Source organism: Gymnodraco acuticeps, unplaced genomic scaffold, assembly GCF_902827175.1.
Source record: "Gymnodraco acuticeps unplaced genomic scaffold, fGymAcu1.1, whole genome shotgun sequence".
Taxonomy (NCBI): domain Eukaryota; kingdom Metazoa; phylum Chordata; class Actinopteri; order Perciformes; family Bathydraconidae; genus Gymnodraco; species Gymnodraco acuticeps.
Window position 1 is genome coordinate 418099 of NW_022991123.1, and position 25383 is coordinate 443481.

General features: G+C 43.6%; 1 protein-coding gene across 1 annotated transcript in view; it reads left to right on the plus strand.

The window, feature by feature from the left end:
• The window catches only part of maml3 (mastermind-like transcriptional coactivator 3), a 144694-nt gene that overhangs the window by 65014 nt on the left and 54297 nt on the right, over positions 1-25383 (plus strand). Inside the window, exons 2-3 of the mRNA XM_034237092.1 lie at positions 10193-10915; positions 12331-13257. Of these exons, the coding sequence (XP_034092983.1) occupies positions 10193-10915; positions 12331-13257 (1650 nt within the window). The remainder of the gene's footprint in view (positions 1-10192; positions 10916-12330; positions 13258-25383) is intronic.

Here is a 25383-nt window from a genome sequence, read left to right on the forward strand (position 1 = left end):
TTTGTTTTTGGCTTATCCATAAAGACGCATAACTTGCTTACTAACTAACTAAACTTACCAACTGCACATGACATTTCGATTCATCTGCAGATTTGGAATAAAGTTGCATTTAAATCAACAAGTATTGTTTTGAAAATTAGAATTACGTGTGTTTTCAAATCAGCGGTGTACAGGCCCCCTGTGTACAGAAGGCAGACTGGCAGGCGCTTTCTCAAACACACACACACACACACACACACACACACACACACTTATCTGGGATGGCAGCCAAATAGTTATTTTGTTTGTACCTTCCTCTTGTCACTTGCTGCTTTCTGTCCTTCAATCCCACAGACTCTTTTGTTTTTGTGTTCTGTCCATCTATTGCCCAATGTTCGGGGATGTGGGCAGGGAAACTTCCCACTGTTTGTGTGTGTGTTTGTTAAAAGACTAGCATTGAGAAATAATATACAAATACCAAAATCGTGTCATAATCAAAGTGAATTAATATGAATTTGTGACATTGTGGCCCTTGTAAGAAACCAACTAAGTTGACTTACCGGTGTCATTAAAGCCCCTGTCACACTGTCCCGAAATTGACACCCGATGGACACACGATAAAGGAAATGTTCAAATTCGGCTGTGATCGTAGCAACATCGGGCCATTCGTGAGGGCATCTAAGCCATCGTATGACCGCCGGTGGAGTTTCTCAGGCTCCGGCAGCAACTTCGTGAGCAGCAACTTCGTAAGGCACTCGTGAGGGCATCTTGTGAAATCGTGTCATCTTCGTGTTATCATCGGTGCATTCACCCTCACTCTGATCGGGGCGAATGCCCGATGGCACCGATGATAACAAGATGCCCTCACGATGGCCTTACGAAGGGCAAAATGGACACACGAATTCAACACGAAAATGAACCTTCGCAAGGTCCTTCGGCAATTTTTTGGCATGCCAAAGATTTTGCCACCGCTCACGAAGTTGCTGCCGGAGCCTGAGAAACTCCACCAGCGATCATACGAAGGCTTAAGATGCCCTCACGAATGGCCCGATGTTGCTACGATCACAGCCGAATTTGAACATTTCCTTTATCGTGTGTCCATCGGGTTGTTTTATTGCACAACAAAATCATGTAAATATATTATGTAAATAACCCAATTTGTGTTCTGTGAAACTAAAAAGGATATAATATATTATTTTGAAGGACAGTTGACAGGAAGTTGTTGTTGTTATGGAAACAACATTACGGAGAAAACGTAATATTTTCTACATATAAAGACGGATAAAGTAAAGAACAAAGTCTGAAGATATCAGTACAGTATCATAGTACTGTAACATAATTGTTTTTGGTACTTTCATTGCAGTTGTATGTCTTAAATGTAATGTAAATGTTGCCTTCGTGTGTGGTTCGGGGCCATCTTCGTGCGAAATTCACAATTCCATATTCGTGTGTCCATCGGGTGTCAATTTCGGGACAGTGTGACAGGGGCTTGAAGAAGAAGAAAAAGACAGATGCGAACTGTTACCTTGTTTCCTGTTTCTTTGCTATGCTAAGTTAAGCTAAGCTAACAACAGCTGGCTCAACCTGTTCCCAGTCCTTTGCATACAGACCCTGGGTGTCAATTGGTGTTACTTTTTTATTGCACTGGGAACTCCTAGGTGTCCCTTAGGTTTAGGTTACAAAACTACTTGTTTAGTAAAAGATTGTGGTTCGGGATACATACATGCGTAAGTTAAGTGAGTTACATAACATATCCAAGTGACAGAGCCTTTACGTCAGGGTCGGACAAAGAAAAAGCATTCCTGATGATTTTCATGTACTTGCTCAAGGACACTCCGGCAGTACGGGTGTTTGCTGACGTGTGCTTGAACAGTGCCCTTGAGATGAAGGACAGACCTGTTTTATTTCTTGATCTGTGCGCAGATCCTCCAAGTTCTCTCCACTGAAATGACATGAGTATTAATGAAAATGTAGAAAACAGTGTTTGCCTACCCATTATCGGGTACAATAACACCTCAATACAAATACATTCCATTTGATCTTCCTAAAAAGTTGGCACTGTTTTTGCTGTACACCTTGAGTAATTTCCCGAAGCCAGCCTTAGAAAGTTATCAGTTCGTAAAGATGGACTTGTGGTCACATGTTAAAGACCCTGCAACTTAACCGCATCATTGGCAGGCAGTTTTTGCTGTAAAATATCTGGATACATGCCACAGTGTTTTTGACATAATCCCATAAACATCACTTACACACACACAGTACACACATTTTCTTATTAAAGCCCTTTTTGATTTAATTGACTCATTTCACAGTCTAGTGGGCAGTCCAGGAATAAACACACACACACACACACACATATACCATGTATACATCACTTCAGGGGACATTACATTGACTTACATGCATTTCCTGGAGACTTATCCTAACCTTAACCATAACCACCACATGCCTAACCCTAACCCTTAACCTTACCCTAACCTTAACCCTAAACCTAACCAAGTCTTCACCCTAAAATTAATGATACCCCTTATGGGGACCTCCATTTTGTCCCCATAAGGGAGGCGAGTCCCCACACGTGACTGTGTAAACAGATTTAGGTCCCCACAAGTATAGTAATGCTAGGAAACACACACATACACACACACACACACACACACACACACACACACACACACACTGGCCTGCACCAGGGAATACCAAATGTATGTATGTTCTGTTATTTGTTCACACATGTAGATAATGATACATTCTCTTTGACGGATCAATCTCATATGTTCTCTTTGGGGGCAAAGTTTGAATCACCCGTATCTGCAAAGGGGTTCTCTTAAAGGAATTCTCCACCCGGAAATTGACCATTTGTTTACCCCTTGCTTACCTTAAATTCTCCCTTTTAAACGTTTTCTTCAACTTTTAGATCACGGTGACTAACTAATTGATGTAGTGATCATTTTGTGGGTTAAGTATCCCTCCACTTTCCTTTGATAGTGGATAGGTGAGTTTTTACTGCAAGCATTAAAGCTCTGTTTGCGCCTTTCTGATCTGGGATCAAAGTGTATCTGAAAGGATTTATGCTACTTGTAGCTAAAAGCTTTTATATTTTTGTTTCTGACCAACCATCAGAGGCTTACTTAAAACCAGCTCCTTTTCTCAACAAAGAAAACGCATAAAAATGGCATACATACAGTGGGGCAAAAAAGTATTTAGTCAGCCACAAATTGTGCAAGTTCTCCCACTGAAAAAGATGAGAGAGGCCTGTAATTTTCATCCTAGGTATACTTCAACTATGAGAGACAGAATGGGGGGAAAGAATCCAGGAAATCACATTGTAGGATTTTTAATGAATGAATTGGTAAATTCCTCGGTAAAGTAAGTATTTGGTCACCTACAAACAAACAAGATTTCTGGCTCTCACAGACCTGTAACTTCTTCTTTAAGAGCCTCCTCTGTCCTCCACTTGTTAACTGTATTAATGGCACCTGTTTGAACTCGTTATCAGTATAAAAGACACCTGTCCACAACCTCAAACAGTCACACTCCAAACTCCACTATGGCCAAGACCAAAGAGCTGTCAAAGGACACCAGAAACAAAATTGTAGACCTGCACCAGGCTGGGAAGACTGAATCTGCAATAGGTAAGCAGCTTGGTGTGAAGAAATCAACTGTGGGAGCAATTATTAGAAAATGGAAGACATACAAGACCACTGATAATCTCCCTCGATCTGGGGCTCCACGCAAGATCTCACCCCGTGGGGTCAAAATGATCACAAGAACGGTGAGCAAAAATCCCAGAACCACACGGGGGGACCGTCAATGACCTGCAGAGAGCTGGGACCAAAGTAACAAAGGCTACCATCAGTAACACACTACGCCACCAGGGACTCAAATCCTGCAGTGCCAGACGTGTCCCCCTGCTTAAGCCAGTACATGTCCAGGCCCGTCTGAAGTTTGATAGAGAGCATTTAGATGATCCAGAAGAGGATTGGGAGAATGTCATATGGTCAGATGAAACCAAAATAGAACTTTTTGGTAAAAACTCAACTAGATGTGTTTGGAGGAGAAAGAATGCTGAGTTGCATCCAAAGAACACCATACCTACTGTGAAACATGGGGGTGGAAACATCATGCTTTGGGGCTGTTTTTCTGCAAAGGGACCAGGACGACTGATCCGTGTAAAGGAAAGAATGAATGGGGCCATGTATCGTGAGATTTTGAGTGACAACCTCCTTCCATCAGCAAGGGCATTGAAGATGAAACGTGGCTGGGTCTTTCAGCATGACAATGATCCCAAACACACCGCCCGGGCAACGAAGGACTGGCTTCGCAAGAAGCATTTCAAGGTCCTGGAGTGGCCTAGCCAGTCTCCAGATCTCAACCCCATAGAAAATCTTTGGAGGGAGTTGAAAGTCCGTGTTGCCCAGCGACAGCCCCAAAACTTCACTGCTCTAGAGGAGATCTGCATGGAGGAATGGGCCAAAATACCAGCAACAGTGTGTGAAAACCTTGTGAAGACTTACAGAAAACGTTTGACCTCTGTCATTGCCAACAAAGGGTATATAACAAAGTATTGAGATGAACTTTTGTTATTGACCAAATACTTATTTTCCACCATAATTTTCAAATAAATTCTTTAAAAATCAGACAATGTGATTTTCTGGATTTATTTTTTTCTCATTTTGTCTCTCATAGTTGAGGTATACCTAGGATGAAAATTACAGGCCTCTCTCATATTTTTAAGTGGGAGAACTTGCACAATTGGTGGCTGACTAAATACTTTTTTGCCCCACTGTAATAGGTTTTTTTTTTAAAAATAGATCTGTGGCAAACACACCCTTGTGATACTTACACGTTTTGTTAAGCAGGATCATAATAACACCACATTTATAATAATTGAAGCGTCAATGCAATCGGCAGAAGTAAATAGTCTTCACGTAACCACTGATAAGCTAAAGGCTGACTCATGTTCTGTGTGATGGAGCTTAGTCGTCTTTTTTTGTCACTGGTAAGCAACCGACATTCACCAGTGGGATATTTACTTGCATATTTAACGTTGTAGACGAAACAGCATCGTCTTGTAAACTTGTTTTTACCATAGAGCTTATTTTGGGCATTTAACCACAAACTCGTCAAAAAAAACGTTCACTCCAAAACGAATAAACCTAGCAGTGCTAAAACGCTAACTCATTACCAATGTAGGACTCATTCCTGCACCACTCTACAGCCACTCAGTGTGTGTTTGCGTGTGTGTTGCATTGGCAGGTCTGTCCCCTGCAGTAGAGAACAGGTGGAGGAGATGATATGGAAGTGTGGGAGAAAGAAAGGAGACATGGTTTTGCGTAGAAGCGCTGCACAGCCTGCATCCTATTTTCAAAGAAGATGCATTTTCTGTCGACTTTGGATTGGGTTTACAACAACTTCCTGTGATAAATATCAGGAGCAGAGCATGTTGTTGTAGCTGTACACCTTCTGGTAAACATGTAGAAAAAAAGCCCATCATTTGGAAGTGTCTCAACATGTTTTTTTAAATGTTGAGAATTGGATATGATGCTCAACCTTTAAAGAGAGGGAGTAAGTGAGCAATCTCGAGGAAGGAGGAGGATGCAGCGCACAAAGCACCAGAGCAGCAGGTTGCTATAACAACAGCACCTTAGTGGTTCCATCTCTCTCCCTCCCTCTCTGATCACCCTCTCATCGTGTGCTCCCCGCTGTCATTTGGCGCGCTATGCCTTTCCATCAAGCCACCTATCTCCCCCTCCTCCCTCCCTCTCTACCTCTTCTCTGCCTCAGCCTCTCTCCTCCTCTTCATCTTCATGTTCTGGTTGCTCCTCCACTCAAAGGAAAAAGACCATCTGCCTGAGAAATGAGTCCTCCTCCTCCTCATGCGCGTGTGTGTCTCTCTTACCTTTGTCCCTCTGTATCTTTGTCATTCTCTCCCTGTCTGCGGGGGGAGCCGACAGAGAGAGTCAGCAGGTGTTTGTGTCAAAGAATACAGAGGGAGACGCAGGAGGAGAAAACAAGCGCCACTCTCTTCTCTGCTCTTTTAACATCCTCGCCTCCTTTTCTCTCCTGATGCTCTTTTCAACGCGCTCCCGCTAAGCACTTGATGAAACTACTTGAAAATTCTTTGTCTCTGACTTTCCGTATCTTCGTTCTCATGTCACACATGCAAACACTCGTTTCCTCTCCATTCTATTGCATTGATTATCAAACAAATAGACACATTGTCAGAGCATGGCAGGTATTATTGCTGGAATTTAAAGCCGTAATTAGGGTTGCTAATTGTGCTTAAAGAAACACATGATTAATGTAGCGCAGTTATATATAGAGTGTTTGACAGATTTATTGTTCTTGCTTGTTCCCTCAGGCTAGAACATGATGACTTATAGTAGGGCTGGGCAACGTTAAAAAAAGTCATATATCAAATTCCTTTTTTATTACCTGTTGAGACGACATTGTATGGTTGGTGCTTCCACAAAATGTTTATGCAATGAAAACTTCCAAAATGTATCAGCCGGCCAGCTAACCAATCAGAGCTGACTTTTTGAACATTAACGCATGTAAACATGTCACAGTAGAGGCACAAATATGAACTGGCAAATTAGCATTTGATGTCCTTGTTAAGATGGGAAAAAATACAGAAAATTGAAAAAGAAGTTAGTAAAATAATGATAATGGCAGAAATTAGAACTGCTAGAACAATCTGTTTAATTTAGAAAAATGTAATCATTTTACTATAATGCAGCCCTTCACACTAGTAAAAGATAATATCACGATATCCAAAATATAAGACAATATATAGTCTTATAACATGATAATGATATATTATCAATAATATGCCCAGCTGTTAGTCGTACAGAGAAATAGTATCTCTCTCTTTCTGTCTGTCATTTCTTTGTGTCTGTCTCTATAGTCAGGATTTAATCAAAAAGGTTAAACTGGTAATACTTTTATCTAAATGTGTGTGTGTGTGTGTGTGTGTGTGTGTGTGTGTGTGTGTGTGTGTGTGTGTGTGTGTGTGTGTGTGGTGTGTGTGTGTGTGTGTGTGTGTGTTGTGTGTGTGTGTGTGTGTGTGTGTGTGTGTGTGTGTGTGTGTGTGTGTGTGTGTGTGTGTGTGTGTGTGTGTGTGTGTGTGTGTGTGTGTGTGTGTGTGTGTGTGTGTGTGTGTGTGTGTGTGTGTGTGTGTGTGTGTGTGTGTGTGTGTGTGGTGTAGTTCACACCACCTGCATAATTATGGGAGTTTTTATAGGTGGGCTTTGAAAGGCGAGTCTGTTATTAACATGAGTCACTGGCATTTAGGGAAAGCCTGTAACACACACATACATGCATGCACAGACACTGTTACACACACCAAACCAAAGGCGCATACAGGAGACCTGAATAATTTAAACCCATTGATTGCAGGACCACACACACAAACACACAGTTGAAGGAGCCGTGTCGTGACAGCGGAGATGTGTGTTTTCCTCAGTTGTTCCTCCTAATGGCCACACACACACACACACACACACACACACACACACACACACACACACACACACAGTGTAGTTTGGGCTGTCAATACTAATGATGTTTATCATGCCATAAATATAATTAGGCTGACTGTCAGTCATAGTGGTGAACAGAGGGGAAACCTGACAGCCCCACCCCACACATACACACACCAGTTAACCAAGAAAGTACAAAACAATGATCTTTTTGTGGTGTGTGTGTGTGTGTGTGTGTGTGTGTGTGTGTGTGTGTGTGTGTGTGTGTGTGTGTGTGTGTGTGTGTGTGTGTGTGTGTGTGTGTGTGTGTGTGTGTGTGTGTGTGTGTGTGTGTGTGTGTGTGTGTGTGTGTGTGTGTGTGTGTGTGTGTGTGTGTGTGTGTGTGTGTGTGTGTGTGTGTGTGTGTGTGTGTGTGTGTGTGTGTGTGTGTGTGTGTGTGTGTGTGTGTGTGTGTGTGTGTGTGTGTGTGTGTGTGTGTGTGTGTGTGTGTGTGTGTGTGTGTGTCCACCTCAGGGTCAGAATACAATCTGAATATATTCTGTCTGTTGTTCCATCTGAATAACAAAGAGCTAAGCGTACATTTGCACACATACATGTACCAGTGGTGCTCCCTGTGTGTGTGTTTGACACTTTCACATGCGACAACAGACATTTTATAAAACATTTTCCTGCTCCTGAGCTTTACAGAAGTCTGTTTGAAATGTAGATCTGCAGGATATACACACAGTGTGTAACTGCTCTAATCAATGTTTGCAATTGTGCAAATGTGTGTGCGTAAATTGACTGAGGAATGACATCAAATCACATTTTTATTATGCAACGCATTTTATCTCCTTTTGTTAACATTGTACATTTCATTACATGCATGTAAAAAAGCAATATTGAACTAATTTATTTAAATGTACTTCCTTTAGAAAGACATTAGCATCAAACAATTTGTACTATATAGACACAATTAGCAATTCAATTAAGTAAGTATCTAATGTCAGCCCTTAAGAATATTATATCGGGGTTATATGTAAAACAATAGATGAAATAATAAAATGTCCATTCTTTGTACAATGGAGTGAAGATGTGCCTGCCGTTACCACATAGCTCATGTTTTTGAAAGAAGACTTGGATTTGGGTCGGAGCACAAAATGCGCACCCTGGGAGCTTTTCATAAATGAGGTCCCTGCTTCCCATTCGTCATTTTAACAGCATCTACGTTCTCTGCCAACTTCATTAAGGTTTGAAATTAACAGGAGTAAAGAGTAACATTGAGATTGAGAGTTTATTAAATTGCATAGAAATGTACATTTGATGCACTTTCCCTACCATTTTATCACAGTTTAGCTTTTGTAGATTCCCATTGTCTACTCCAGCCTCCAGCGCCGCCATCTACTTTCTATACCATAAGTCTGAATACTAAAGTGTGCCTACTTTTGATACATACATTTCTCTGATCAGATATTTTACGCGATCTCACTCAATTGCTGTGCCAAGTCCTCTTAGACCCCGCTATAGTGTTTTGTCCTGACTAGCTCATATTTGACCTGATAAGTTGGCACACTGGGTATCAAATAACTAAATACTGTGTTTAGGCACTATTTGGTTTTCAATAGATGTGGTCTTTCTACATATTTTTTTCCCACAATAAATAATTAAGAATTTATGATCCGTTGCAACAAAAAGTTACGTTTTCGCCAAGCTTGAAAGTGCAGCTCTTGCCGTTGAAAACTCCATTGGAAAAGTTGTTGGGGGATAGAACTCCTCCAGACCTTCCTAACACCCCAGATGTATTGTTACACATTGTTCTGCCAATTTGGAGTCCCTTTGCCATGCTTCATATTTTCAGCTGGGCTTTGAACCGCAAGCCCTGTATCATCAATCGAACACAATAGATAGCGAATGGTAAAGCTAGCCCACTTATATATTGGTTTTCTAGACCCTGTTTCATATCGGCACTCCAATGTAAGACTGCTGGTTTATCAAATTGGTAATTTTTTTAATGGTAAACACCTGTTGATAAAAGGAGATCATTTACCTTTCTTGCGTTGGCACTTTCTCTACTTTCTGCCCCTACTCATTTGCTTTGTCTTGAGTTTCTGTCTGCTGTCCCTCTACACCGCCTCTCCTCTTTAACCCCGGTCTATGACAGTGATTACCTTAACTGCCAGCCAGCGTTCGTTAGCACCCTGTCGTTATCTCGTCTGTGCCTTGACAGAGGCAGTGAGACTGTTAAGTGTAGCGGACTGTACGCTAGCTGCCTACAGTGAGGCTAAGACTGGGGTGTGTGTTTAGACTGGGCTGCCCGTTGGCTGATGCTAATGATGGGGAGCGTACTACAGACTGAACATTCTTTGATCTTTCCTCCCTTCTTTGAAAACCTCGAGTCCAGCCTGCTCCGAGGAGGTTGCTCATTGCATTGCCCCTAGTTTTACTTTGTGCCGATACAATGTATGCATGCATATGCTCTGTGTGAGAACTGGTCTGATCATCATTTCAATTTGAACAGAATGTACAATTTGTCTTGGTGATATTTTGATATTCAGCACAACCCTTGTATTCTATAGACTCTTGTCGATGTGTGTAGAGAGATAAGCCTTCTTTTGCCTTATTGATTTGATATCTCATGTTGCATCCCTTGTTAGCACCCTGAAGACCACAGAAAAGTTTTTTATATTGCCAACCGGTCCCACCTTTTGCTCTTCCCCACCCCTAATCCATTCTCTTTTTCTTCTTTGGTACAGCTCCAGGAGACTGTAAAGAGGAAACTGGACAGCGCACGATCTCCGCTCAATGGAGAACAGAACGGTATCTGTGATGGAGGCAGCTACTCGCCGACTACCAAACGGGTACGGAAGGAGGGCCCCGGCGGTTTGGACTCACTAACGGGTCTCTCCAACAACAACAACAGCAATGTACCACCCATCTCTCCACTGCATCACCAAATGGACATTAAGCCCTTACTTGGCGGGCCAAACACTTCCACCGGAAACAACACTACAAACAGCAATGGCAACCACATAGGCCAGGGGTCCGATGATCTTGGAAAGAACGGTGGAAGCCATCTCTCGGACATGAAGCTGAATGGCTCGTTGGACCTTGAGGACAGCTTCGGGCTCCTCAAAGACTTAAAACAGGAGCCCCTGGATGACGGGGGTGGGATGGAGTCCTCTGATCCCCAGTCTCTTTCCAATCAGAACAAACTGTTCTCCGACATCAACCTCAATGACCAAGAGTGGCAGGAGCTGATCGACGAGCTGGCCAACACTGTCCCGGAGGACGATATGCACGACCTCTTCAATGAGGACTTTGAGGACAAGAAGGAGGCGGAGTTCGGCAGGCCGGCAAACAATCATACACCGGGCCCACAAGAAGCAGCTGGGAACACGACGGCACCGCCAGCAGCAGCCCTGCCTCCACCTCCTCAGCCTGGAGGAGGGCCCCAGGTGCCCATGGGCTCTCCACAGGTCAGTGCTCAAAGGGTCAGCAAATAGGCCAAGTACTTGAAGGATAAACATACAATAGGAGAATCTGTCAAATTATTACTCATCTTTGTTTTGCTTTTAATGCTTGAAGAACACTTCTTGCATGTCTCCAAGGTGAACGTAGTAAAATCTGAGTAATTCTTTATGAATTGAATTAATTGGGGGCCTTGTTTAACAACAATAAAACTGTATCCCCCATTAATTGATATATAAATTATTTATTTATTTTATATATAAAAAAATATTTGTAACCCCTTTAACCCTTATCTATGCCCAAAGTTGTTAGAAGCTTAGGTGAATCAGTCTCAAAGTGATATTTTTCTTATGTTCTCGCGCATTTTACTCACTTTGAATGTCTATTCACAAGAATAGAGTTTGAGTACAATTCTACAGGTTTAGGTGGTTAAGATTCTTGATTCCAATTCATAGTAATATGAACAGTTGTGTCTTTATTTTACATCTAAAATATTTGATACATGAATAGAAATTGTGAGATGTGCAGAACACAAAACAAAAACGTATGAAATGCTTACATAGTGTGTTGGGGTTATGATAAAAGAATGTTTAATAATCAAGCTGTGAGGTATGTTGGTCCAAGACAGATGGCTTCCAGCAATACTCAAATAAATCTCAAGTTACGAACAGATTTTCCTCGACATTGTAATGTGCAGGTGTAAAGGTATTTTTGCTGTTAATGGATAGTCATATTAATACTTATTAAACAAATATAAATAATTCCTAAAACAAACTATATGGAGATAGTTTTATTTAAAAATGTTTAAATAGTTTTTACTTAATAAAGTACAGAACTGAAGCAAGGAGGCGTTTCTCTTAAAGATTGACTCCAGGGACGTTCAGTTAGCCTGGCTCTTCCCAAAGTAAAAAAAAAGAGCCTTCCCACATATTTAAAGCTGTTTGATTAGCAAATCTCATTTGTTTAGTACAATTTATGTAGTTATTTGTTTTGTCTCATTTGTACAAAAACAGAAATATAAAAACAGAACGATAAGATGCTTGCATCTCATGGCTATTTCTTGATGAACAAACCAATATCGGGCCGATACTGACTCAAATAGCTGGATCAGTTTTCCTTCACTATGGGGCTTTAGTATACACTATTCAAAGGTACCAAACCTTGTGACAACAACATTCTGACAAGTAACTCCCGCTAAAACAACACAACATTATTTTTACTTTGCTTTGTGTGTAAAGACTGAACAAACAAGAGACAATGCGTAAATTAGAAAGCCTTAGTGGTGTTGGTTTTAGCCTAGAAAGAACTAGGCGACTTGTTATGTCTTTTTAACCAAGTTAATTTTCTTCCAGATTTGTGTTGAACCATTCATTTAAGAGTTCATGAGTCTCATAGTGTTATTTTTTGTTTTTGGACCATTCAGGTCCGACCATCGTCGTCAGGCCCTCAGTTTGCCACCACTGCCAACGGAACACCTCCTCAGCAACCTTTGCAGCAGTCTCCAGCCGTTGCCATGGCATCAGGTTCCCCATTGCACAACTGCGTGGCTCGCTCCCCTCAGACCCCAACCCAGGCTCAGACACAAGCAGTCTCTAGGCCAGCCAATGGATACATGATGAACCCAGGCCCGGGGGTCAGTCAAGCGGGCACGGGACCTGGAGCGACGGGAGTTGCACCTGGAGGTCAGCCTGTTGGGCCAGTGACACCAGAACTTTCTCCAGCAGAGCAGCTAAAAGCAATGGCTCAGCAGCGTGCTAAACTTCTGCAGCAGAAGCAGCAACAAGCAGCTAACTGGTCCCCTGCAGGAGCTCCAACCAGTCCTTATAACTCTGGTCCCTTTAACCAAGACAAACCCAACAGCCCCATGATGTACCCACCGCAAGCCTTTAACGCTCCACAGGGCCCTCTAGTGGCTGGGATGACCCCAAACAATGGGCCCAAAGCCCCCATGAACAACTACCTCCCTCACAACCACATGGGCATGATGGGCCAGCAACAGCCAAACAGCATCAACCAGAACGCCATGACCAAACAGCAGCAGCACACGGCAGCCATGTTGTCGTACAACAACACCAAACCGCTGAGTCACTTCAGCGGCAGTGGAGTCGATCACATGGGCCAGAGGATGACTCCCCCCATGGGAGGGAACAATCAGGTCAAGAACCCCATGATGCCTCCCTACATGGGCGGTGGGGGAGGCGGCGGCCAGGGCGCGGGGCCGGGGCAGACCCAGGGGCCAATCCCGGGACAGACGGCCCACCTGAGTGAGGAGCAGAAGAGGATGCTGCTGATGAAGCAGAAGGTGTTGAACCAGAACATGCCCTACAGCGCCATGCAGCCTCATGGACAGGTAAGGCACCTGTTGCTTCTTCACTTCGGTCAAGGAGGTTATGATTGCGGTTTGGTTTAACTGTTTGTCTGCAAGATTACGGTATGACTACTGGCACAGTCTTCAAGAAACTCGGTAAGCAAGCACCAAGGATAGTGCTTTCTTAGTGGCCTTCTAGTAAATCAATGGGGCGAAACAAAGTTGTTTGCATTGTATTGGTTCAGTTCAAGAGAAGTCAATACTGTTGCTTCTGCGTAGAACCAGGAGAAAGGTTTCCTTCAGCTGTCTGTAGCTCAAGCTCCGATTCCTGAGTCATTCTTCAGATGAAAACAGAAAGCTGGAGTTGAATGCCATGTTAAAGGATGCTGGTGTTAAAGAACTCTCAACCTAAGACCTTGGGAGGAGAACGAAACACTTGAAAGGTTTTTCTTGTCAATCTTTGATGTGCTACAGGAAACATTGACTGTCCACTGGAGACTATCTATAAAATGTATAGGTGAAATGGATGCAACACACAGATTGAATTCGAACAGTTGACCAGGGCATATTATGGAAAAATGGTTGCTGTTTTACAAAACCTTCCTAACGTGTAGCCAGAGAAGGTAAAATGGCGGTAGTTTCCCCAGCAACAAGCCAGGGCTGGGAATAGGCATAGGAAAATGGCCTGTCGACAGTGTATTGATGCCTCTGCAACACTAGCAGCACTGATAGCCTCTCCCCCCACACCCACTCCTCCCAGACACATAAGCGCATGCACTCACACACCACGGCAAACACCAAAGCTAAACGGCTCCTTAGCTCATATCCCCAATCTGTCACAGCTGACTGATGGCTGAGATTGGAGCGCTAAGCCAAGCTAGCTGCTGTCATTACCAAAAGCCCGCCTCTGGCAGTTTGTTTTCCGAGCCCCAGCGACCAGCGCAGCCCACTGTAACGCTCCGGTGCTCTGGCCAGGTGTCAGGTGTCTTTAATAACCCGCCGGACGGAGGACGTTAAGGAAGAATAGGAGGACTATACCCTCACAAATAAACAGCCACACAAGTGCAAGATCACACTTCTTCTTATTATCTCAGGGCCATCGTCAATAGAAAGTGTGTGTGCATTCTTGTTGATGATTCACTTGTCAATGTTGTCTCCCTTTATCTCTCTGTCTCTCTCACTCTACCTCCCTTGCGTTCATGATATGGCTACAGTCAGTCACCTCCTCCTCCTCCTCCTCCTCCTCCTCCTCCTCCTCCTCCTCCTCCTCCTCCTCCTCCTCCTCCTCCTCCTCCTCCTCCTCCTCCTCCTCCCGTCTAAAGATCTCTACGTCTCCTGTCCTGCTCCTCCGCCCCCCCTCTCCTCCCTCTCTTTCTCCCCCTGCCAGAGACACTCAGCACCAATAAAGGAGCAGATTTATTAATATGGGGCCATTGTGGCTGCTGCCTGAAGGGCTGTGCGTTTGTGTGCGTAAGTGAGCGAACGAGCGCGAGTCTGTGCACATGCATGTTTGTGTGTATCATAGATTTTGGGGAGGGGGGGGAAGGAGAGATTTATTTGAGTGAGCAGAGGAGAATTGGAGAGCGGGAAGGGAGCGGAGAGGTGGAAGAGAGAAAGAGACTTAAAGGAGAATGCAGAAAGAGAGAGATTTATGTAGAGTGAGGATGGAGCATAATAAAAAGAAAGTCAAGGGCCTGGAAATAAGTGAGCAATGCAGAGTGGAGTGTCTAAAATGCAAAATATTCACAGTGCATGGCGGGTGCAGACGACTTCATTTTAGCATAGGATATGAACAACAAGTGGTAACATTTAAAGGGGAAGCTGAACCTTTTTACAAATCAATATAACTTCACTAGGGATAGTTTTGATTAAAGTCTTCTGTTGTTCTTACAATGCTCTGTCTAGTCTGAGATAATAACTGACGATGTCATAGTGATGTCATCTTGGCTTGGAGAGCAGATATCTATGATTTAAAAGTCAGCATTCAAAATGGGAGTTTGATTTAATGTCACATTGGATTTATAGAGCGATTGAGAACATCAGCTCAATAGAACAAATGTTTACGGAGGTAATAATTCAAGCAAGAAGCAGTGTCATTTTCTCATAGACTTCTATACAACCAGACTTCTTTTTTTACAACCATCAAATATTAGAGTAAGTCCATGTTTAAGGTACGTCTGCATTGGCTTCACGTTTCTGACTTGTAGAGTTGCTGCTAGTACAGAGAGGGGAAAAGACCGTTTGGATTGGTACCAGTAGATACCTAACATTTAAAAAAGTGGTGACGTGCCATCCCTACCTTTTTAGATTTCTCCAACAGTGTTCCCCTTGCAAAGCTAAAATATTGGATGACAAACCAATGGCAGTATTATCAATACTTTCATCAGTCATTATTGTTTAGGTGCTAGAAAAGAGATCTCATGATACAAACAATGTATTGCTGCTTTAGCAAACTTATTCATTTCTACTTATTATTAATATGAGTTTCAGTTCATAGAGAGATAATTAGTTGGACCATACAGGTCAACGTATGTCTGTTGATTTCTGTCAAAACTAAGCTGAATTAGTAGTCTGTGTATGTATTATTTCTTGATGCTGAGTAATTTGTTTTTATATGCAGATTCCCTTGGTAGTATTTGTTTTTGTTTGGGCAGGTGATGCTAGCTGTGTTTAGATTCAGATTCCTTTGTCTGCATTAGAGTATGTACATTAACCTTTGGCTATGTGTGTTGTGTTGTCTCACAGGTGGTGCTTAAACATCACCGTCTCTCTGCTCCATCCTCGCTTCCTCTCTGATTCTGTTAGTGTGTGTGTGTGTGTAGGCTAATCCAGTTAGCAGCTGCTCGGGGAAACTTCAGCCTCGCTCCTCAAAAGCTCGTTAGTCAAGCTTTAATTGTTGCTCCCTCGCTTTGCATATCGCCATGACGCTAATTTATGCCCGTTGTCGCGGTTACCGTCGCCACGGTGGTGGATGTCTCAGAGGAAGCAGTGAGTGGCGGGAAGCAAAAGGCTTGTGCACGAGTCTGTGGAAGATGTTTGTGTGACTGCCTGTCTGCTGCGGTTGCCTCAGAGAGAGAGAGAGAGAGTGTGTGTGTGTGTGTGTGTGTGTGTGTGTGTGTGTGTGTGTGTGTGTGTGTGTGTGTGTGTGTGTGTGTGTGTGTGTGTGTGTGTGTGTGTGTGTGTGTGTGTGTGTGTGTGTGTGTGTGTGTGTGTGTGTGTTGTGTGTGTGTGTGTGTGTGTGTGTGTGTGTGTGTGTGTTGTGATGTGTGTGTGTGTGTGTGTGTGTGTGTGTGTGTGTGTGTGTGTGTGTGTGTGTGTGTGTGTGTGTGTGTGTGGTGAGACGGATGTGGCGTGTTGCACAAGTGTGTGTGCAGCTGTGTGAAGCTAGCAGCACGGGGGCGGGTCTCTGGGGTTATCTGAGTGATGATTGGACGAGAATGGATTGACAGATGTTGGGCTCATAGGATGGCTTCTGGTGTCATCCTGATAAATTAGAGTGGGATGTTTGACTGTTTGTGCGTGTGTGTGGAAGTAAGCACATGTGTTTGCTCGTGTGTGGAAGACCAGGGTGTCGCACACAGACTACAGTGCACGAAGGAGCCGGTGCTAATAGCCCTGTGAGTCACGACATCATCCCCCCCACACACACACACACACACACACACACGCGCGCACGCACACACACACACACACACACACACAACAAATAAACAGGCGTTGAAAAACACCCACAGGCATGCACTCTTTTCCACCTTCTCCACCCCTCTCTTTCCAGAGGTAAAGCCTCTCTCATCATCCTCTCTGTCCTGTTTGTTATCCCTTTCTTCATCATAGGAGAACCCTGACCTCCACAAGGTCTCAGGGGTGGCAAACACACACACACACACACATTACATTACATTGCATTTAGCTGACGCTTTTATCCAAAGCGACTTACAATAAGTACATTCGACCAGGAAGACACAACCTTGAAGAAAACAGAATCATATAAGTACATCAGGTTTCATAGAGCCAAACATTTCAAGTGCTACTCAACTGGCTTTAGGTAAGCCAGTCCTTTATTAGTATATAAGTGCTTTGTCAATAGTTCTATCGCTCGAAGTGGAGTCGAAAGAGATGAGTTTTCAGTTTGCGCCGGAAGATGTGCAAGCTATCTGCCGTCCTGATGTCAATGGGGAGCTCATTCCACCATCTTGGAGCCAGGATAGCAAACCCACGTTTTTGGTTCCCCCTCGCAAGCGAGGGTGCAGCGAGTCGTTTGGCTGATGCAGAGCGTAGTGCACACGCTGGGGTGTACGGTTTAACCATGTCCTGGATGTACGAAGGGCCAGATCCATTCGCAGCATGGTAAGCAAGTACCAGTGTCTTGAAGTGGATTCTAGCAGTTACCGGAAGCCAGTGAAGGGAGCGGAGGAGCGGAGTGGTGTGGGAAAATGTAGGTAGGTTGAAGACCAGACGAGCCGCTGCATTCTGGGTGAGCTGCAGAGGTCGGATGGCACATGCAGGTAGACCAGCCAGGAGGGAGTTGCAGTAGTCTAGGCGTGAGATGACGAGAGCCTGGACCAGAACCTGAGTCGCTTTCTGAGTCAGCTGGGGACGTATCTTCCTGATGTTGTAAAGCGTGTATCTGCAGCAACGGGTTGTAGCAGCGATGTTTGCAGTGAAGGACAGGTTGTTATCTAGGGTCACACCCAGATTCCTTGCAGTCTGAGTCGGGGAAACAACTGAGGTGCCGATGTTGATTGTTAGGTCAAGAGTGGGACAATCTTTTCCCGGAAGGAAGAGCAGCTCAGTCTAGTCAAGGTTGAGCTTGAGGTGATGAGCAGACATCCACTGAGAGATGTCAGCTAGACAAGCAGAGATGCGTGCGACGACCTGGGTCTCTGAGCGGGGAAAGGACAGAATTAATTGGGTATCGTCAGCGTAGCAGTGGTATGAAAAACCATGCGGGCTAATGACTGATCCGAGCGAGTTTGTGTACAGGGAGAAGAGGAGGGGACCAAGAACAGAGCCCTGAGGGACCCCTGTAGTTAATTGACAAGGGTCAGACTCAGACCCTCTCCAAGTCACCCTGTAGGTACGGTCTTTGAGGTATGAGGTGAGGAGGGAAAGTGCAGAGCCTGAAACTCCAAGTTTTTGGAGAGTGCGAAGGAGGATCTGATGATTCACCGTGTCGAATGCAGCAGACAGGTCCAACAGGATGATGACAGAGGAGAGGGATGCAGTTTTGGCAGTGTGCAGTTCCTCCGTGACAGCAATGAGAGCAGTTTCTGTGGAGTGACCTGCCTTGAAACCAGACTGGTGCGGATCCAGAAGGTTGTTCTGATGGAGATAACAGGAGAGTTGTTTAAAGACAGCGCGTTCAAGTGATTTAGACAGGAACGGGAGGAGAGAGACAGGCCTGTAGTTTATAACATCTGACGGGTTGAGAGTGGGTTTCTTTAGGAGAGGGTTTACTCTTGCCTCCTTGAGACTGTTTGGAAAGTGACCAGAAGTTAGAGAAGTGTTGATGAAATGGGAGAGAAACGGTAGAATATCAGGAGCGATAGTCTGAAGGAGGTTTGAAGGGATAGGGTCCAGAGGACAGGTGGTAGGGCGGGCAGAGGTAATGAGGGTAAGAACCTCACTTGGAGAGAGAGGGGAAAAGAACACACACACACACACACACATGCAAAGCCAGTTGTCCAGAACATCTCACGTGTTGAACTAGAACCTGACAGATATGTTTTCTAGACCAATATTGATGACTGATTTAATTGTTTTTCTTCTCAACAATTTTCAAATTTTAAAAGTTAACAATTTATTATTATAAATTATTATAATAAAAGTAACAATAATAATAATGCAAAAATCAATAATAATAATAATAATACACTTTATTCATATAGTACCTTTCAAAACAGATTTTCAAGTGCTTTCACATAAAACTGAATTAAGTTAAAAATACAACAAAGAAAACAGCATCACGTAAAACACAGTAATGATAACCTTTATTTATGACATTTTGTAAACATAGTTATGAAGCGCTTTACAAAGGAGAACACATTTAAAGGGGCCCCTGTTATGCAAATGTTCAGTTCATATTGTATTTTGTGCCTTTCTGTGACATGTTTACACATACAATGCGTTGGCAGGCAAGCCAATAGAAACGCAAGTGTTACGTTGTGATGTCACTATGTCGCAGAAGTAAACAAAGGACTATTATCAGGGCATTTCTGGCAGGAAGGTCGGTGTTTCATGCTATATGTTCCTATGGAAGACACATTTTATTTTATATAAATGGATATATATATATATATATATATATGTATAATCCCTTTTATTTAATATAATTTTTTTAACTACCAAATATCAAGTACTAATATCGGCATTGTACTTTTCCCAACCACAATTTGAAGGATGGGGGGAGAAAGAACTGGGGACAGCAAGTCATGTCCTTCTCTCTCTTTCCTCCATCTTTTCCCATGAGCTGGAGATATTACCTTCCCGCTCTCACCCTCTCCTCCTCACGTTCACACATTTCCTCTCCTGCTCACTCTGTCACCCCCCACACTCTGTCTGAGTCTCACACACACGCGCGCCACACACGCGCGCGTACACACACGCGCGCGCGTACACACACACACACCCACACCACACAAGTGAATACTGCTCACTCTCTCACTCCTCCATCTCCCTCACACATGTCAGGGCTTGAGCAGAGCCGCTCTCAGTTCCTGTAGAGAGGCTCTGAAGAGGGGGAGGCAGGTTGTGGGTGGAGGGGGGGGCAGGGTGGAGACTGCTGTGTATTTGCTCTCTCTGTCTCTATATCTCTCTAGCCTCTAATGGCGCATTTCCACTGCAGGGCCTCATACGGCTTAGTACGGTATAGTTAGGCCTTGGTAGGCCAGGCTCACTTTATGCTGCGTTTCCATTACAGTTTAGTAGCTGGGGCAGTAACTATAGTAACGCAGTGTAGGCGGAGCCGTGACGTCATCTTCAGTGCGAACCACAAAACTAGTGATGGGAATTCCGGCTGTTCTTGGTGAGCCGGATCATTTAGCTCACCAAGAAGAGCCAGCTCTTTCGGCTCCCAAACGGTTCTTCAGTTTACCACATATTTTACCTTTTATAATTAAATCAAATGTAGCCCTGTTTTGACTAATGATTTATATGTGTACACATATATCACTTACATTATTCAATACATCCTTTGTACTGAAGTATTCAAAAGTAAAAATTACCCTTGTAACTCTCTGATACCACCCAATGAATGCACTGACTTGCTTGTAGAACCACGCTACACAAAGCAGATAGCAACAACACCTATAAAAACTTAAGCATAGACATTTAAAAAAAGGGGCTACTGTATCGACATTTTAAAATTATATTTAAAGAAAAGGCCCTGACAACAGCTGACATCAAACTTTGCTGAGCCTAAGGATAATCATAAATAAATAACATAGTAAAAATAAATATATTGCAATGCTCAAAACAGCAACATCCAACAGTCTCTAATCCTTGGATATTACATGTCACTGCATGCATGCACGGAGCAGCTGTAGCGCGGAGATCATCATCATCATCATCATCATCATCATCCTCACCTCCGGGGAGTCCGGGGGCATGCTCCCCCGGGAAGATTTTGTTTTTTAAATATTGAAGTTAAATGCATCAACCTGGTGCCTTTTGAGAGCAAAATGAATTTAAGGATACATCTCTCAACACCCATATGAAACAGAACTGTAAACAGAGTTTCTTTTTCTTTATGGATATTTTACAAATCACTCCCCTTTTAAACGTTATTCTTGTTTTACTGTCATATAGTATTTCATAACTGTTTTTCATTTATTCTCATAAATGGTGACCAAAACGTTTGAGACCCACTGAGATAACTAGACTAAAGTTAACTAACAGAGTCCCTTACCTCACTGAGCTGTAGTTATCTCTCAGTCTGACAGGACAGAGCTCTCCCTCTCATTGTTTTAGAAACAGCTTCTAATATCCGTTAAGCTAACCAGATGCTAACAACAACAATGCACATAGTGAGTTTGGTAGAAATATACTCTATAATAGTAAAGTTATTTAAGATGATGCCATATTTATTGAAGATTTACATTATAAATATTCCCCAAAAGCATATTCTTCGAAATTACTTGCTGTAGTATGACACACAGGAGACTATTGATGTGTGTGGTGAGTTTGGTAGTAATAAGTTGTAATAGTGATTGAATATTATTGTATTCTATTTGTTCGGAGTTGCACTTTGCAGACGGTCCCTGAGCACTCGTTTCTTCTCCGGCTGCGGATAGAGACCAATGTAATGTGTCCAGCTCGGACGACGGCGCTTATTGGCTTTTTTTGATCAAAATGTGATTGTAGTTCGTTGTCAACCTTACCACGGTACTTAGGAGACGTCATTTGTGTCTGAATAACGTTTTCATGAGTTATTGATCCGTGAAATCAGAATCTCCCAATATCGTTCCAACTTTACTGAACTAAGCCAGAAGACCGTCTCATTTCGCAGACCGCTCGGTTTGCTGTTCCTTCACTTTATTTTTATATACATTTATTTTGGACGAAAACTTAGCGTGAGGAAAGGCAAGTGAGTGCGTGAGATATGGGTTAATTGCGTGACTCTCACGCTCAATGCGTGAGTGTTGGCAGCCCTGCAAATATGTTGGGCCGGGTTTGGCACGGCACGCTTTCGTGGTACGCGCTGCAGTGGAAATGCGTCATAAGATGCTTCCTGTTAGGACGAACACAAGACAAACAGCTCTCTCTGTGCTCCTGCTGTGCATTTACTTTCTTCTCTCCTCATCTCCTTTCCTCTCCTCACATTTCCTTTCCCTCCTCTCCTTTCCTCCTTTCCTCTTTTTCATTCTTCTAATATTTATTCTTCTCCTATTCTCTTGTTTCCTCTCCTGGCATCCTTACCTTTTTCTAAATTGTACTTGCCTCTCCTTTTCTTTTCCTAACATTATCTTTCCTTTCCATCCTCTCGTTTCATCTCCTCGCATCCTTTCCTCTTTTAAGATTTCCTTACCTCTCTCCACCTCCTTTCCTCTTTCCACATGTCCTTTTTTCTTCTCCTTTCTTTTCCACACATCTCCTTTCCCTTCCCCATGTACATTTTCCTCTCCCATCTCTTTCATTCATCCTCACTCCCCCTCCCTTTTCCTCTGCCTCCTTAACCACTCAGCCTCTCCTGTGCTTAGAGGCAGCTGTTAGTGCCGAGCTCCACTTCACCACTTCGGATCAATAGTGTGTGTTTGTGCCTGTGTGTGTTTGTCATTGCTTGTGTACGCTCTTAATTAATATATATATATATAGAAAAGTATTTGTGTGGTTTAATGCAAGTCAAATGCTTGTGATAGAACTGTGTGGATATAAGTTATGTAGGATTGTATGCATGTGTGTGTTTATAATACAGTGAGCATGCATGATTGTGAGTGTATTATGCTAATGTAGGAGATAAGAGTGGGCACATAAGTGTGTGTTTATGTATCTTGTGCGTGTGTTAGAGCAGCATCAACAGAGAAAACAATTCCCAGGGTCCCCACACACCCCACAACACACACACAAAAGATGTTCGGTTTTCTCCGACAGTGCCAGAGAAAACACACCGAGGCAGACCATCTCCACCCATTCGACACGCCCGGGGGTGTGAGTACAGGGTCGGGGAGGAAATATCAATACTCACCTCCACCAACAGGCTGCTGGTTTAGAGGAATGACACTGTGTGTGTGTGTGTGTGTGTGTGTGTGTGTGTGTGTGTGTGTGTGTGTGTGTGTGTGTGTGTGTGTGTGTGTGTGTGTGTGTGTGTGTGTGTGTGTGTGTGTGTGTGTGTGTGTGTGTGTGTGTGTGTGTGTGTGTGTGTGTGTGTGTGTGTGTGTGTGTGTGTGTGTGTGTGTGTGTGTGTGTGTGTGTGTGTGTGTGTGTGTGTGTGTGTGTGTGTGTGTGTGTGTCTGGGACAAAGGGAGGCATGGAGAAAAGATGCAGTCAGAAGGCTGCATACTAAACAGACTGCTGTCACCCCGCCAGCACCACACACACACACGCAAGCACAAAAATGTAAATTCATGCTTGGTTGCTCTACCTCTTATATACACACTTACAAACAACACACACACACACAGACTCCCCTCGTGCCAGCTCAAAGTTTGGCTGCCTTGCTCGGCTGCCGGTTGCCATGGCAACCATTGCCCACAGCACCTTGCAGCCCAAATCAATGGCAGCTCCAAGATGAGAGTAGGCAGGAGTTGTGCGTGTGTGTGTGTGTCTGTTTGAGTGTGTCTATACACACGACAGCCTGTCTGTCCAATTGTTCCAGGCTGTAAGCAGGTTGTTCTTGTGTATAGTTTAGAGATAATTATGGCATAAGGCTCAGCTGCAGATTGCATTAACAGATCGCTATCAATGTTGTACACATTGGATATAAGCCTAATTTCTTTTGGAGAAAGATGGGAGGAGAATCATTTGGCTAAAAGCAAGTGTGTGAGGTCAGTTGGTTAATTCAGACCATGGTGTGTTTGTGCCAACTTGCTAATCATCACCTTGTTTGTGTTGATGCCTCTATAAATGTTTCTCCCGTGCCAAGAGACACACACACACAAAGACAAAGTCGAGGGACGACACAGATGTGACCCCGCCCTTGTCCCCAAAATGCACCCCACCCTCCCCATCTGCTCAGTCAGATGCTAACACACACACACACGTTGCCACTTACCATTAACACCACTCACCACTGTTCAGTGACATGCTCCAGTAGGTATACACACACATACACACATGACCATAGCAGCCAGTCTAGTAAAGTCGTACAGTTCACCTACGTGCGTCTGTCGGAGGCTCTGCATTCATATTCCAGCCCTTCCTCTTAACCCCCACCCCACCCATCCCCACATCTATCACTCTACATCACTCCACTGTGTGGGCTCAAAGAAGGAAGGAGAGAATGGCGGAGGAAAACAGAGAAGGCAGACAGAGGGGGGGGGGGGGGGCGTTACAGGGGGAGGTGTGGTAGGCTCTTTGAGGATTAGGTTTGAGAATTTTGACTCTGTCTTCCAGAAGAAAAAAGGAGGCGTTGGTGGTGATGGTATTGGTGGAGGGGGTAGATTGACTCCTCGGAGCAATTTACCTCAAACGGCTCCGACACAGCTAATCCGCTCTTAAAGGAACCTAATCCAACAGTCTTGTACCTGATACTGAGAAAAGAGAGTGGCAGAGGGAAGACGGGAGAGAAAAACGAGGGAGGGTGGGGAGAGGGTTCCACACTGTTCCGTGTTCACACAGACTAAATGGTTAATCTATGTTTACAAAGCATTGCCAGATTGATTTCGAACACTACACAAGATGGTCAGCTCGCCAATGTTTTTTCCAAAGACTCATTCTTCTCTGCCATCCAACAATTCAGTCAGTGCTATTCCTTTGGGCTGCTTCATTTTGGTTTAATTCTTATTCTTTTTTAGTTTATTTTAACAGGGACAATGCGCAATTAAAAGTAATTAAGCACCAGTTAGCTTCAAGCTAATTAGCATATGTGTCCCTTGGCAGATAGAAGAAAAAACAATCAACAATACATGTCCATCAATGTGAGATGATAAATATAATCTGTAATTGAAATACAATGAATTCAGGGCTATCATTTGTTACTTTTAGAAGCTTGCTAGTAATAATTGCTACCGAACGTAACTCGTATCTTCTGTTGGCGCTAACATAAACTACAAACTTGAGGTTATACTGCCATGTTCTTGCAAATACTTACATTTTCCTTCAACATTCTCCTTTACCTGGTCACGGTTAGTGATATAGAATAATCCACCATGCGTCCTAGCACAATAGGTGTGAGAGCCTTGGTGATGAAGAGACTGCTAGCTGGGAAACTAGCTGCTAACAGACTAGCAAGCCTCGCTTAGTGTCAGAAAAATATGCTGTATACAGGAAGAAAAAGATAAATCCTGTTTTCGGCTAAGATAAATAGTGCAACTTTGTAAATCTAAAAAAATAAATGTGATTTTGAAAGCCGTTTGGGTTCAACAAAGTTAACAATGACAGTACTAGCGCACAGTGACCGGAGTAGAAAGCACTGTTAGCATGGGTTAAAAACTTCTGATACCTCATTCACACCAACGGTGTTTCAGGGCCGGTTCGGAGCTGGAGCTTGAAAAGCACCGGGTTTTCCTGTTC